At 34.3% G+C, this 17,281-nt stretch overlaps 1 protein-coding gene across 1 annotated transcript in view; it reads right to left on the bottom strand.

Annotated features, from left to right (window-relative positions):
- NCOA1 (nuclear receptor coactivator 1) overlaps positions 1–17,281 on the bottom strand; it is a 278,111-nt gene that overhangs the window by 113,740 nt on the left and 147,090 nt on the right. The window contains exons 5-6 of the mRNA XM_011950985.1: positions 16,795–16,951; positions 2,123–2,228 (exon numbers count right to left, since the gene is read on the bottom strand). Of these exons, the coding sequence (XP_011806375.1) occupies positions 2,123–2,211 (89 nt within the window). The 5' untranslated portion in view covers positions 2,212–2,228; positions 16,795–16,951. The remainder of the gene's footprint in view (positions 1–2,122; positions 2,229–16,794; positions 16,952–17,281) is intronic.

Below are 17,281 nucleotides of genomic sequence, written 5' to 3'. Positions count from 1 at the left end.
AGTAGAGATGGGTTTTAACCTTGTTGGCCAGGCTGGTCTCAAACTCCTGACCTCAGGTGATCCACCTTCCTTGGCCTTCCAAAGTGCTGAGATTACAGGAGTGAACCACTGTGCCTGACCAAAGAAACTCTTATGTATAAAATAGGAGATACATGTGAGGATGTTTGCTGCAGGGCTGGCTGTAACATCGAAAATTTATAACAGGGCTGTTTATCTCTAGGGAATATATTTGTAGAAAAATAATATTTTTCAAACGTAGTATATTCATGTAATGCAATACTAATCAAAAGTGAACAGGACTGAATATATCTATGCATATTCAAACCTCAAAATCCATGCTGAAAAAGTATACTATAGAAAATATATACAGTATCATATAAATTATGTAAATTTAATATTCTACATTGCTCAGATACCTGTGTGTGTATATATATAAAATACACACATGATTATTAAAAACAGATTAAAATACTGTAGACAAATCAATATTGTATTACTTTTAAACAGGATTATGCAAATATGATAAAATATTAACAAAATAATGTGAAATATTATCAATTACATTGTGTTGGATATAGTTTCTTAGTCTATATTCTTTTACATATTTAAAAACTTTCCCCAAACAAAAAATTAAATGTAAAAGATAGTTACTTATTCTTAACTTTTCCTTTAAGGACTGACTTTATATACAGATAAAAACAAGAGCATTAATTTTTGACAACACACTTCTAGATTGTAGCTTGATCTCAACATTCCTCCCAGCATCTGAACACTTACTTGTGACTATGAATACTCAGGTTATTGTATCTCTCTGATAGCTCTCTGAGCTGAGTAAGATAAATGGTCACTTTTCTTTCTCGAGCCTGGAGCCCTGGCATTCTCCTGTTAAAATCCTCCCTTTTCTCCTCCCATGAGAAAGCAGCATGTAATCCAAGGACAGAAGAGTCTTCTGTAGCTTTATTCTCTAGATCAGTCATTATCAACTACAGGTGATTTTGCTTCCCCTGGCCCCAGGGGACATTTGGCAATGTTTGGAGACATTTTTGGTTGTCACAACTAAGATGCTATTGACATTTGGTGTGTAGAAGCAGGGATAATGCTAAACACCCCACAAAATACAGGACAGCTCCCCTACAATAAAAAATTATCTGATGCAAAATGTCAATAGTGTGGAGTTTGAAAAACTTTCCTCTAAATCCTAGAAGATGAGTGGAATAAAATTTCCACTCAATGTAGGAAGCTGCTCTCAGGTAGGAAGTTAGCTACTCTTTTAATCTAATATTAAATAAGCAGCTAGGGAATGCATTTGCATAAAAACATCTTTTTCAAATGTGGTATATTCATGTAACACAATACTAATAAAAAGTTAATAGGACTGAATATAACTATGCATATTTAAATCTATCTGGCATTTGAAGTTTCTTCTCTATCTGGCATTTGTGAGGGTCTCCTTAGCATTAGGTTTCTTTTAGCCTGTTTAAGGTGGTCATATTTCTTATAACCAAATATTTAACTACACAATAATCATTTTTTAAAATTCTGATATTTCTTAGTTCCATTAATGCCATAACGTTCTAAGACAGCAATTAAAGGTATATAATAGATTTATTTATTCATTTGACAAATCTTTATTGTGTTCTTACTATATATAAGCCACACACTGTGTCAGGAACTAAAGATACAATGATGAGCAAGAACAGACAAGGTCCTTTACCAAGTGGCAGCTTAGAGTCTAGCGGGGAAACCAGAAATTCATGAAATAATCACACTAGTAAAAATCTGCAATTATGGATCATGGCTATAAAAACATCTGAGACAGTTACATGAAAGGAGGAACTTGATCTAACAGTTATGGAAGGAAGAGAAGGCTCTCTTTAAGGATGTAATGACTAAGCTGACATCTCAAGGATGAGTAGGTGTTAACTAAAGGAAATCAAGAGGAAGCAAGCTGGATTGAGGGAGAAGCATGTGCAAAGACCCTGGGGGAAGGAAGACAACATGGTGAGTATGAAAGACTCAAAGAAAGTCACTGAACTTGGAGTAGATTAAACAAAAGCTCTGAAGTGGCAGTGAAAGTAATAAAGCAGCTCTGCCAAAAATAGACTAAGAGGAGTGTTCCTACCTTGATGCCAGTGTGTCACATGGCGATCCTTTCCTCTTATGTGAGTCTGGGTTAGCAGGGTCGGATGAACTGTCCCCGAGGCCACTCATGTTGAAAAACTTCACACCTAAACAGGAAGGACAACAGTAAGAAATCTACCCTTACGACCTTTCCAACCAAATAAAAGTAGGGAAGCTCCCCTCTGTTAGAAAATTTCTAAAAACTGTGCTATCTCAATGAATAGATAATTACAGCCATCATAAAAACATCAGGATCTATATAAAAGTACAGAGGTCATCAGGTAGTGTTTCTATGCTTTCTTTTCTACATCTGCAAAATAAAATTAATAATCCTTTGTGAAATTGTTACAACCAATTAGGATGAAAACGTGGTTAGAATAATTAAACAGATACTGAGACTTTTTTTTCCAAAGAGAAAAAAATCATTTTCATGTGTAAATGTAAAAGCTGAATGTTGAACTGGAGTCAGAGAAATTATTCTTTGCATTTATTATTTAGAACCTGCTTTCAACATAATTTAAAATAACTTTTACTCATAAGGTTTGGGATTTTATATTGATAGGAAGATAAATAATATATATATAATTAAGTTAAAGCGATAAACTGGATTTAGAGTTTGAATTGTACTTTACGCTTTGAGTTCTATACTCCTAACCTTTTGTTTATGTAGTCAGGCAACAAAGATCAAATGTTTAGTCTATGTTAGGATCTTGGTATAGATCCCAGAGAACACAAAGTCATTCCCCCTAGCACGCCAGCCAGGTCTCTCACATGTTGCACCAGTTAGTGACTGCACTTAAAGATCCCTGCTTATCTGTCCCTCATCAACCATTATTCTCCACATAATCCCTAATGAAACTCAGAGTCCTATCCTTGGTCTTAAAATCATCACTACCTTTTGGATTTTATTAGTGCCAAACAACACACTTACACCATTCTCTTTTACTCCATCTACCCTTATAAAAGGAAAGAAAATTCTTGTTAAATGGGAGAATCTTTAGCTTTTCCTTAAATTCTAAATTATTAAACACAGTACTGTATGTTAGCAGCCATACTGAGAAACTTTATTATAAAGACTGTTGAGAGTCTCTCACATGGCTTTAATTGGTATTTCTGAGTCAACCCTTTCCTGTAGTCTTAAAACTGACTCTGCTTCTAGCCCTTTTCTGAAGACCAATAACTGTCGTATTTTTTGGTGTACAAATAATCCCTAAAATTTTAATCATGAACTTCTTATTTCATGTAACCAAAAAGGCACATTTTCAATTTCTCCATATTAGAAGTGCTATCTATTAAAATTTCCAACTCTTAGGATCACAATTTTACAATTTTTTATTTTTCTTTCTCTTTTACTCATTTCTAACTGGCATTCAAATCCTGCTAATTTTTCCTTAACAAGATTGTCTCCTCCTTCTTCATTCCCAGATATGGTTATAATCCTCATGTGGAGCCAAATACCTAATTGTAGATTAATGCAAGACCCTTTAATCTTGCTTCTCAATTCTAGTCATTCTCACTTCTAATCTGTCCTATAAACAGCAGCAAAAGCATCCCTGCTTAAATGTCATTTTCAAGGTCTCATTTCCCTGATAAGGAATCAACTAGATTTGCCTACTGCAACACGGTAGTTAAAAGGATGGGCGTCTGTGCTGGGAAGAAACGAAGAGAAAAGGGAACTCTTACACATTTTTAGTGGGAATGCAAATTAGCGTAGCCATTTGGAAAAGAGCATGGAGGTTCTTCAAAAAACTAAAAATAGAACTACTATGTATCTGATACGGCACTCCTACAAATACGCGTATGTCCAAAGGAAATGAAATCAGTATGTTGAAGAGATATGTGCACTCCAATATTTATGTGGCAGTATTCACAATAAGCCAAGATATGAAATCAACCTAAGTGTCCATCAGCAGATATACGGATAAAGAAAATGTGGTATATATACACAATGAAATACCATACAGCCACAAAAAAGAATCAAATCTTTTCATTCGTGGCAACATGGACAAACTTGGAGGGCATTATGCTAGGTGAAATAAGCCAGCCACAGGACAAATACTGCATAGTCTCACTCAAGTGTAAACTAAAGAAGTTAATCTCATAGAAGTAGACAGCAGAATAGTGGTTACTAGAGGCTGGGAAGGATGTGGGGAGGAGAGGATAGCCGGAGGTTGTTTAACAGATCCAAAAGTACAGCTAAATATGAGGATTTAGTTCTAGTGTTCCATAGCATTGTAGGTAACTGTAATTAACAACAATTTATTTTCAAATAGCAACATGAGTAGATTTTGAATGTTCCCAATACGAAGAAATGAAAAATGATTGACGTGATGAACATGCTAATTACTTTGATTTGATCACACACACTGTACACATGTATCAAAGTATCACACTGTACCCCATAAATACGTTCTATTACGCGTCAGTTAAAAATAATAAAAGCAAAAACAAAACAAAACAGCATGAGCTTTGGGGCCAGAAAAACCTTATTTAAGTCCTGGATTAAACACTACCTGCCTGTCCTTGGGCAAAGTCTATCTATAAACCTATTTCCTTCTCATATATATTTCTTGTCTCAGTTGGTACACTGCAGTCATTCTAGCCTTTTCTCTCATATCCTGCATGCAAGCAAACACCAAGGTTTGCCAGTTTTTACTTCTTCTTTTGTTTTTTTTTTTTGAGACTGAGTCTCTCTCTGTCGCCCAGGTTGGAGAGCAGTGGCCCGATCTCACCTCGCTGAAAGCTCCGCCTCCCAGGTTCACGCCATTCTCCTGCCCCAGCCTCCCAAGTAGCTGGGGCTACAGGTGCCCGCCACCACGCCTGGCTAATTTTTAGTAGAGATGGGTTTTCATCATGTTAGCCAGGATGGTCTAGATTTCCTGACCTAGTGATCCACTCGCCTCGGCCTCCTAAAGTGCTAGGATTACAGGCGTGAGCCACCACGCCCAGCCTTTACTTCTTAAATATTTCCAAAATCCATCCTTTCTTCATATTTTCCTTTACCAAAATTTCAATTCAGGTTCTCATTTAACTCTTTTGCTGGATTACTAAAATAGTTTCCCAAATAGCTTCTCCCTGTTTCTAGTCTTGTCCTCCTTAAGTTTATCCTCTGCAGACCCACCAGAGTAGTCTACCAAGTGTATGTCTAATCATGTCAATCTCTTACTTAAAACCCTTCACTAAATCCTCAATGCCCATAGGACAACATCCAACCTCCTAAACATAATATACAAAGTTTGCATCAGCTTTCACCTATTGTGTAAGTCTATTATAGGATCTGGTGAATGAGTTACTAAATGATGGTCCAATCAAGTGTTCATAGATTATATATGCCGTGTATTATGCATTATATATTACTATATAATCTACATATAAATAAATTATGTTATATATATCATCTGTATATACAAGTATATAGATTATATATGTTAACTGTAGTTTCAACCTCAAGAAAAGACTTCAAAAATAAAATCCTCGGTAATAATATCTCATGTTCTCAGCAAAGGTAAATATTAGACAAAAAGGTAAATATTAGCCAAAAAACTTTAAATTGATCTCAATGTGGGAGCAGACCAACTTAAATTAGCCGCAAATATTTACTGAGCTCTTACCATATGCCAACCTCTGTTCTAGGTACTAGAGATACAGCAGTGAATAAAATTTACAAAATAACTGTCCTCACTGAGTTTCATTCTATTGTGAGGGAGACAACAACACATGAAATTAAAAAGTAAATTTTACAGTATATTAGAAGGGGATAAGAGCTATGGAGAAAAATAAAGCAAAAACAGAGGCTTAGGTATGTGGAAGTGGAAGGGAAGCAAGTAAGGCAATTAGGAAAGGATTCACTGAAAAAGTGAGAGATATGAGCAAAGGTAAGAAAGGGGTAAGGGAGAGAGTCAAGAGAATGATAAATGGAGGAAGAGTGATTCTGGCAAGGGGAGGTAGATGGACCTTAAAGCAAGAGCATAACTGCTTTTTGAGAAACATGAATGAGGTGAGCATGGCTAGAACCGGGGGATGTGGGAGTAAGTGATGAGGTCAGAGAGATAATGGGAGGCTATACCATGTAAGGTCTTAAAAGTCATTGTAAGGACTAAGTCCCAGTGACTAAGGCAGTTACTGGAGGATTAACAACAGAAGGATGACAGGATTTGACTTTTATTCTAAGATTTCCTCTATGAAGAATAAGTACAATCTTTCTCATCTTAGTAATCTGGTATCTGAACGTCCACTTGTTAACCGGATGTTTTCATTTGGATATCCCATTGTCACCTCAAATTAAACATGTATAAAAATGATATACTTTTAAATTTCAGATTTCTGTTAATGATAAATGAGACGAACTGCATTACAGATTAATGTCTTAAAAAACAATTTATTAAACCTTCTATGGGAGTGACTGAAGAGGAAGGAACACACAATAAGGAAAATATAGAAGCCTAGCTAGCCTTTGCAAAATTTACAATTTAAGGTGAACAACCCCAATGCAAGGCAAATATACCAGACTTGCAACAACTACCACAAAACAAAGTCAGAAGACCAACATGGTTTTGCTACCATCCATTCTAAAACTCAAACACAAAATAAAAATAATTGGCTCGTTGTATTACTGGAACAAACAAAATATACACCTTGTTTCCCTGTAGAGATTCACAGAAGCATAAATAAGATTAACCAAAGATCACAGAAGTAAAGAAGTCATTTAATTTCATATAAATTAAATGCATTTTAAAATTTAGTAATCTAAAAATGAAATAATGCAATAAATTTTTAATAATGAAGCATCAATTCTAAACTTTTCTACAAAAGTAGAAACAAAAGAGAGAAGAAAATGCTAAACAAGGAAGTTGAAAGACATGACTTTAGAATTTGCCCAATTCAAAAGAAAAGAGTTAGCTGATGCTTACTTCATGTTCAGGTATCATTTTTTGTTTCCTTAGCTGCTCATCTTTTCAGCCTCCAATGAAATTAGGTTATGTCCATCTAAGAATTTATCCATCTGAAATTCTACTTGTTCTCAAAATAATCCTGGGCCTATGTTTTTTATTATAATGCGCTATAACTTACAATTCTTTTGTCTCCCTTTTAGGATTGTGAACTCAAAGCCAGTTACTACATCTTTTTATTGTATATCCAATATCTAACATAATACCTAAAGGATAGAGAAACTAAATAAATAGGTGATGAATTAAAAACAATTAACCTATCTTACTAATACAACATTTAAGATTTCTAAAACAAAGATATTGAAGTTTGTATGGTTAAATGTTTTCTGAAATTTTTAAAAAATCTTTGAAGTTATTTCTTATAATTGAAAAACATGAACTTTCTTGAAATCCTTATTGTCTTACTTTCAATGGGGAAAAAAACAGCAAACTGCCTTCTTGGTCTAGAAATTAGGGAGTATTCTAATTTTGAAAAAGTAAAGATCTACTATTTTGTAAAAAAAAAAAACAAAACAACCTGTGATATTTCACAGTACTACAGACCGAAGCCATGCTGCAGTTATATGATCTGAATAATACAATCTCACATACTGAATAATTTTGAGTAATAAATATATCTGGATCTAAAGCAAGATTCCCATACGGTGCTACCCTTACTTAGACTGCTAGCTGAAGATTCACAACTGCTATATCTGAGATTCTGGGGCTAGGGAGAACAAACAACAAACAACTCAACAGCAGCCAGACAGGCTGGCCTACTGAAATAAGAGCTAAAAGCTGAAGAGCTATGAGACAGTCACCCACAATTTGCTGATAGTATGATTCTGGTATTAACTGCTTCCTGTTTACAAAACACAAGAAACAGGGCAATGTAAAACTTCTGAAGAGGAAAAACTATTACGTTGTATTTATGTGGAATGGCTTTATATTTGGCAGTTAGGGTACTTAAATAAGGATCATTAAGAAAATAAATGCTGGTTTCAGGAAACCAATTTACATATCGCTGTTTAAAAAGAGGTACGGTTTCTAAGTAAAAGTACCCTTGTTGATTTAAAAAGAGTTGCTAAATTATACCCAATCTTATGCAATCTCTAGAGAGTAGTTTTAGGAACTAGAAACTACATCTATCCCTGCTCAAACGTACCAGACTAAACCAAACAGGTGAAGGCTAAAGAAATAGAACAGTGCCTTATAATTCAGTTGAATTTAAATTTCTACAGAAGAAATCTGTCATTCATTTCTTGGATTTAGCTGAGAACTGCATAATTTTAAAAAGTCCCTACCAATTAGTTAATAAACGTTTCTAACAATATATTTTAAAATGTTTAGCAGGTAATTAGCACAAAGAAGCATTTATATATAGTGAGAAGGATACTTTGAGAGCTAAATATCTCCAAGTTAATAGTTGTATGAAGGGCATCTCACAGGAAAAACATGATAAATAAAGATCTAAACTAGGTAATTTCCATAAAAAAATGTTTCTCAAACTGGAGTCCTAAGACATATAAGGGTCTTTGAAACAAGTTTACATTTTAGCTTTTCATTTCAATGACAACCAAAATCTTCCTCATGTGTTAAGGAAGGATAGGGACTTTAGGATTTTCACTGCCTTTTTAATAACTGAATAACATTCCATTGTTTGGAGATGCCACATTTTGTTTATCCATTCACCAGTGGATGGATATTTAGGTAGTTTTCATTTTTGAGTATTATCAATAATGTTGCTGTGAACATTTATGTACAAGTTTTTATGTGGCCATATTTTTAATTCTTGAGTATTTAACTAGGAGTGGAACTGTTGGGTTATACAGTAACTCTTTTAACTTTTTGAGGAATTGTCAAAACCAGTTTTCCATAGTAACTACACCGTTTGAAATTCCCACCAGTAATGTACAGGGGTTCCAGTCTTCCACAACCTCGCCAAATAGAGTTATTTCCTGCCTTTAAAAAAATTACAGCCATCCTAGAGGGTGTGAAATGGTATCTCATTATGGTTTTGATTTCTATTTCCCTAATCGCTAATGACACGAAGCATCTTTTCTTGCACTCTTTGGTCATTTGTATGTCTTATTTGGAGACGTGTCTATTCAGTTCCTTTGCCCATTTTTTAAAAACTAAATTTTACTGTGTATATTTAAGACATACAACATGATATCATGAGATGTGGATATGTAGTAAAATGGTTATTATATATTATAATGGTTATTATATATTATTGTAAATGAACAAATCAAATGCACATATCCATCATCTCCTATAGTTACCCATTTTTTCCCACTAAGACAATGTTTTATTCTCTATCTCTGTATATTTGACTTTGTTTTCAAAGACGCCTCATGTAAATGAGACTATGTAATATTCTTTCTGTGTCTGACTTATTACACTTAGCAAAATGTCCTCCAGGCTCACCTATGTTGTGGCAAATGGCAGGATCTCCTCCTTTTTAATGGCTGAATAATAATTCATTGTATATATATGCTACAACTTCTTTATCTATTTGTCCACTGACCAACTCCTAAGTTGTTTCCATGTCTCAGCTCTTGTGAATAATGCTGCAATGAACATGGAAGTGCAGGCAGCTTTATGATCTGATTTCATCTCTTTTGGGTATACACCCAGAAAAGGTATTGCTGGGTCATATGTTAATTTCCTTAGGAGTATCTATACTGTTTTTCATAATGGCTGCTCCATTCTAAGTTCCCACCAAAAGTGTACATTTTCTCAACACCTTTGCCAACACTTGTTATCTTTTGTCTTTTTGATACAGGTTGAACATCCCAAATCTAAAAACCCCAAACCTAAAATGCTCCAAAATCCAAAAATTTTTGAATGCCAACATAATACTCAAAGGAAATGCTCATTGGAGCATTTTGCATTTCAGATTTTGGATGCTCAACTGGTAAGTATAATGCAAATATTCTAAAATCCATAAAAATCCAAAATATGAAACAAGCTTGGTCCCCCAAACATTTTTGATAAGGGATACTCAACTTGTAACAGCTATCCTAATAGCTGATAGATGTGAGGTGATATAGCAGCTTTTACTTGCATTTCCTTGATCATTTTATGATGTTGAGCACCTTTCATATACCTGTTGGCCATTTTTATGTCGTCCTTGAAGAAATATCTTTTCGGGTCCTTTGCCTGATCTTTATTTGGGTTATATGTTTTCTTGCTATTGAGTTGTAGGATTTTGGGTTGGGTTTAACTTGTCTTTTTATTGAGTCATAAGAGTGCTTTACATTCGGGATATTAGACCCCTATCAGATACATGACTTACAGATTATTTTCTCCAATTCTGTGGTTTCTCTTTTCATTTTCTTTATAGCATTCTTTAATGAACAAAAGTTTTTAACTTTAATGAAGTCCAACTTGCCTACTTTTTCTTCTTTAATAGGTGCAATGTCTGGTCCCTTTAGGGACAGATACTACTGATTGCTATTTTTCCTGTATATGGGCCATGCATTTTTGTTTCCTCACATGCCTCCTAATTTTTGTTGAATGCTAGATATTTTGAAGCTAATGAATGGGTAGTGATTTCCTGAAATCCCTGGAAACAAAAATTCTCTCAAAATCTACAACGCCGGGGCCCAAATTGAGATGGTAGTTATCCTTGGCCCAGAAAAGAGACCCTTCTCCCCTAAATTTCTACCATAAATCACCTGCCAACGTCTTAACTATTACGGCCAAGAATAAAAAGCAAAATCAAATAAATGGATTCAAAGCAATCAATGAATTCTTAAAAATCAAAACACCATTTAATCTTATTTCATTGATTCTATAAAATACTAGATTTTTCTTAAAGTGCTTTTTGTAAAAGAGAATATTGTGCAGTCTTTTAAATTTATTATGCTAATAATACAGACATTATCAAGGATTTGGTAATGTAACCTCTAAATGCATCTTAAAGTTTGAAACAATATATTTAATACGTTTGTATTCACCACTAAAAACTTATTCCACAAAGAGACAATGCCCTTTTTCTTTGCATTAATTTTTTCTAAATACAAAGTTTGAAAAAAAGTTTATTTTGTTTTCTATTAACAAATAAATAAAAAAAGGAAAACCAAATTCGTTTTAAAATCCAGTATTTTCCTCATATTGGCTTAATTTAAAATTTAATTTTAAGATGAAGAATAAACATTTGCCTTATTAAAATATTCCTAGTATACTCATGACTGAGGAAAAATAGCATTGTAACACATATTTGTGGAAGCTATCTTATTAGAACAAATTAGCAAAATAACTCAATATTTCCTTATGAAACTATGAGTCCAGTTATCTTAGAGTGACATAGAGTTATGCAGGTATACTGCACATGTCTTCCAAAATCCACTTTAATTTGTGTTGGTATTTCTTAAGGAAAAATCAGTCTTCCTAACTATAGCTATCTTTAGCTGGTATAAACAAGAATATAAGTACTTAATATTTACTTGCAGGTGTACAGAAGAGTTTTATAAGAGTTTAGCAGAAGCAGCCTTAAAAAAGAAAATGATGATTATTTTGCTTTGTCATTTGCACAGACAAAACTGAGTGATAAAAATTTCAGTGTTGCTAGGTGCAGTAACATGTGTCTATAATCCCAACTACTCAGGAGGCTGAGGTGGGAGAATTGTTTGAGCCAGGAATTCAAGTGTGGTCTTGGCTACACAGACAATGTCTCTTTAAAAAAAAAAAAATTAAATTAAAAAAAATTTTTTAATTTAATTTTTTTTTTTGAGACGGAGTCTTGCTCTGTCGCCCGGGCTGGAGTGCAGTGGCCGGATCTCAGCTCACTGCAAGCTCCGCCTCCCTCTGTCTCTTTTTACCAACCTCTTTCAGATATTCAGATAATAGTGGGCAGAAAAATAGCTAGAAGCCAGCATCAAAAGAGAATGAAGATCTGCATTAGATACAGATAATCTACAAATGATTATCCAAAACCAAATAACCATTTATACATAAAATTACTCCAATATCTAAAATAAAGAATTCAGCCCCAGATCAGAAGCTGTTGAATTTTGATCAACTATTTTAGAAACTCATTTCAGAATACAGTATAAATATATATATCTACACCAATAAAAGAAAAATAAATACACTAAAATTTGTTCTTTAATGGTATATGGCAGAAGTACCAAAGTCATAGAGCCAAATGGCTCAAAATAATTTACCAAAACAATCGAATTATATTTTAAGGGTGGTATAAAATGATCAAGTCAGGCAAACCTCCAGTTAACTTCAGGGTCACCCTCCCAACCTGAAAGGGAAAGGGCACAAATAAAATTACAATATGAGGGCCGGGTGTGGTGGCTCACGCCTGTAATCCCAGCACTTTTGGAGGCTGAGGAGGGTGGATCATGAGGTCAGGAATTCGAGATCAGCCTGGCCAACATGGTGAAACCCCGTCTCTACTAAAAATACAAAAATTAGCCAGGTGTGGTGGTGGATGCCTGTAATCCCAGCTACTAGGGAGGCTGAGGGAGAGAATTGCTTGAACCCAGGAGTCAGAGGATGCAGTGAGCTCAGATTGCGTCACTGCACTCCAGCCTGGACGACAGAGTGAGATTTCGTCTCAAAAAAAAAAAAAAAAAAAAAAAATCGCAATATGAGCCAATCTTCATTGACCACATTTATAGAAAAGATATGCATTTTGTAAAGTCCACCTTAAAACCTAAGTCATCTTACTGGATTCATTTATATTTGGCATTATTTTATTGATATCCATTGAAAAATGAAAAAAAAAAATCCCACGCATTTCATGTAAATGGCTGGTTAAATAGCATCAATATCCTCTTAATGCTAACACTAAATGTGGCTAGCTATATTCCCTCAGTTGCAATGACCAGCTAAAGACTAACTTGGAACAAGTGAAACTCAAATTCCATTTTCCAGGGTTCTCAATAGAAAAATAATTATGAAAACAGAATAATAACAATAAAAATAATGCTCATACATTTTAAACTGGAGATGCAGACTTTTAAATTTTTAAATTAAGGACTCCTGCAATTGTCACCCAGTAAAGTACTTGTCAAATATTTAGACTATAGGCCACTTTAGTGGTATAAGCATGCTTACCCCTTCCAGTTGCTACTTTCACATTATAAAGTCCATAGTAACAAATAATTTGAGAGAAACAAAATAAAAAGTTTATAAGTTAAAATATAAGCCCATTACTATTCATCTAACTAAAGGATGTGACAATATTAAATATATATTGAATATGTACTATATGTTTTATATGCATTAATTCACTTATTCCTCACAACTGCCCTATGAAGTATATATTATTTCCATTTTGACAGTTTTATCATACTAATAAACTATGCTCTGATGATAATGATGATGATGATAATGAATACTAACACTTATATAAGATTTACTATACGCCAATCACTGTTCTAAGCACCTAACCTATGTTAATTAATTCCCTCATAAACCTTACTAACTCATTTACTCATAAATATCAGGTAGGTAATATTATAATCCATTTTAGTGATGAGAAAACCGAGGCATGGACAAGTTACTTAATCTGCCCAACCACTTAAATGGTAGAGGAAGAACTACGTCTTAGGTAATCTGGTTCCAGAATTTATATACACTTTAAGTTATATCACTAACCTATAGTCACATAACTAATAAATAGAAAAGCCATCAATATAGCCCCAATCTTTTGGCTTGGCCTCCACATCAAAACATTTCCCTAATATACCCAGTAAGAGACTTACAGAAAAGGTGACATTAAAACATACCACATCTAAAAACTAGGTAGTATATAAGGTACTCAAACATATAAACAAAGAATCTTTTCTATTCTTAGTCCAAACATCACATGAAAATAAAGTTATTCATATAGTTAATCGTGACTTACCTTCTATGGTATGCTATAACATAAAACCAATTATTTCTTATAAGATGTCAAGGACTTTAAAATAAAATGCACTGTTCCATCAAAATCAAAAGTTCTGCTTTTGCAAACCCTAATTTTTGTTCCAAAGTTTATAAATCTTGGATTCTAAAATTTTATATATATATATCTATATATATCTATCTGTGTGTGTGTGTGTATAATTCTTTTCAGTAACATCTAAGTTATCTTAGTGAGTCTACTTTCTAGAATTTTCCTCGTTCCAATAGACCGTATCCTGAAAACTCTTTGTAGGCTTTGTTATTTAAGATAACCTTCTCAGTAAAAAAAAGAAAAAAGAAAAATCCATGAATCTCCATCTCATATCACAGTCTTTTTAGGAAAGAAATAGGTGGAAACAGACAATCCTGAAATGATGACCACTGTAGAAAATAGCTGGCCTGTACTCTTCTCCAACATTATTATCATGGAGGGTCCTATTATGAAAAACAAATAAAAGCTAATAAACGATTCCAGGTTAAAGGAAACCAAACAAACGTGACAACTGTGCAATTTATGACTGTGAATCAGACCAACTGTAAAATTTTAATGTGAACTATATATTAGATAACAGCAATGTTTCTTGAATTGATTATTATATTGTGGTTAAGCAGGAAATATTTTAGAGTGAAGGATCATGATTGTCTACAACTTTTTCTCAAATGTTCATCATCATCACCGTAATGGTAAAGGGGGAAGGGGAAAAGGAAAAGTAAATAGAGAGATAAAGCAAATTCCATAAAATGTTTATAATTGGTGAAACTGGGCAATGGGCATGCAGATGTTCAGTCTAGCAATTTTGTAACTATTTGGTACATGTGCAATTGTTTTTAATGTTAAGAAGAAATAGAAAAGATTAAAAATGTCATTATAATGAGGAAAATATGACTTTAGAGTCACTCAGTGAACAGTGAGGAAAGACAGACACCAAGCTAATGTTCAGTCACTGCATTATTCTATCAATTTTCTCCCCCTTTCTCTTTCATAAAGTCGAGGTACTAACGTTCCTTTCCTGAAAACTCTTAAAGACATGGCTCTCCTACTTAATTAAAATTTCTCTTTATGATAATACATCCTACTCTGCAAAACTTTCTTTTTTAATCAGAATACTTAATTCATTTATCGCTTCTTAGGGAGAAACAACAGTCTGATTGGAAACAACAGAAAACATAAATTAATACAGGTTGAACATCCCAAGTCCAAAATCCGATACACTCCACAATCTGAAGCTTTTTGAGCACCAATATGATTCTCAAAGGAAATGCTCACAGGAGCATGTAGAATTTCAGATTGCGGATGCTCAGCTGATAAGTATACTGCAAGTATTTTAAAATCCAAAATATGGAACACTTCTAGCACCAAGCATTTCAGATACAGGGCACTCAATGTGTAAATACAAATGTATCATCAGTTAATAAAAGCCAGTAACCGAGAGTTGTGTTTGCTCTAGAAACTGATGAAAAAAAAAAAAAATTTTTTTTTTGAGAGGAGTCTCGCTCTGTCACCCAGGCTGGAGTGCAGTGGCTTGATCTTGGCTCACTGCAAGCTCCGCCTCCCAGGTTCACACCATTCTCCTGCCTCAGCCTCCCAAGTAGCTGGGACTACAGGTGCCTGCCACCACACCGGGTTTTTTTTTTTTTTGTATTTTTAGTGGAGACGGGGTTTCACCGTGTTAGCCAGGACGGTCTCAATCTCCTGACCTCATGATCCGCCCGTCTCAGCATCCCTTGAAGTGCTGGGATTACAGGCGTGAGCCACCGCACCCAGCCAAAACTGATGAAATTTTAAAGAGGCAGAGATAGTAAGATTAGATGAATACCTTCTTAAATAATTTTGTACCTCTAGTCCTTGCTTTAAAGCTCTCTGCCAACTTCCAAACTCACTGTTAATTCCAAACACAGGCATTGTTGGCCAACTAAATTTTATTGCCTTTAACTTCAATGATCTATAAAACCCCACACTCTAGGTTGACAGGTATCACTTTCCATGGTGACAACTGTCTCCTCCTTTAAACGTGAATGGGCATGCAGCTGGGGCACAGGGATGAAGAGGATTTCTGGGGTGGTGGTATTGTTCTACTTCTTAATCCAGGCAATGTTTACACAAATATGTTCAGTATATAATAAATAAAAAGTTATATGCTTATAATTTTTTATTTTTATCTATGTATAATTCAATTAAACGTCTATTAATTAACACATTTTCCCCTGGAAGTTTTCCCTTACTGATTTATCAGTTTCTGATCACTCTTCAACTCTTTTATCTACTGTCTTGGCTTGGTGCATGTTAATTTTTCTACTGCTCCCATTAGCATGCTCATGGATATACTGGTTCTATTCAGCTAGCTCACAAACTCTAAAACAGTAACAATGTAAAAATGCCCATATGGACGCTATATATGCATAAATTACAAAGGTATATATTATATGGGTATACCTATAATTACCTACATATTATACAGGTATACTTATAATTATATAGGTATATATTATATAATTTTATGCATATATGTATAAAATTAACTGGATATATGTTAGAAATATATGAAGCAAATCTGGAGATGGTTTACTAGTTTTTCTGCTGCCATTTTCAATTCAGTAAGGACTTTGAGGGTCTCATCATAAGTGATTTCAACATACACTAAAATAGCTCATAAAGTGTACCCTAGAACTTTCCTATCATTTTCACTTAGGAATGTCAGCACCTGTTTTACACTAACCTTGAAGCATCCCAGATCAAACACATATTTCCATAAAAGGTAACAGTCAACAGGTAATCATTTTCCTTCCATACTTTTGCAGAGACAAAGCTCTATAAAAATAGAACTACAGTTCCTACCTGGGAGACTTCTTTGTTCATAATGAATCCTCAAAACAGATATGGTCAAATCTTGTGTTCCAGAGGGTAGCTTCCTGGGGAATGGGATAATGATGTTTTCCAGAGATGGCTCTAGTCTCTTCACTCTCACCTCATTTAAGGCCAATTATATAAACAACTAGAATAAAAAGACAAAAATAAAAGCAGAAGGGATGTTAGATTGCCATTTTATTCTCCAATAAATAATAAAGGTCAGATATGCTAGAAAAAGAAAAAAATGCAACTTTCAGAGTGAAATGGAAAAATATTTCCAAAAGACAATGGATAAAGATCTCATTTTACAGCTTAAGTCCTTTCTGGTGATTAAGTACTCCTATTTGAGAATGATGCTTAGGTAAAACATAATTGCATTCTACTCTTTTTTTTTTGAGACGGAGTCTCGCTCTGTTGCCCGGGCTGGAGTGCAGTGGCCGGATCTCAGCTCACTGCAAGCTCCGCCTCCCAGGTT

The sequence above is a fragment of the Colobus angolensis genome, unplaced genomic scaffold (assembly GCF_000951035.1).
Source record: "Colobus angolensis palliatus isolate OR3802 unplaced genomic scaffold, Cang.pa_1.0 Scaffold109, whole genome shotgun sequence".
Taxonomy (NCBI): Eukaryota; Metazoa; Chordata; class Mammalia; order Primates; family Cercopithecidae; genus Colobus; species Colobus angolensis.
This window is presented reverse-complemented; position numbering and strand designations above follow the sequence as displayed.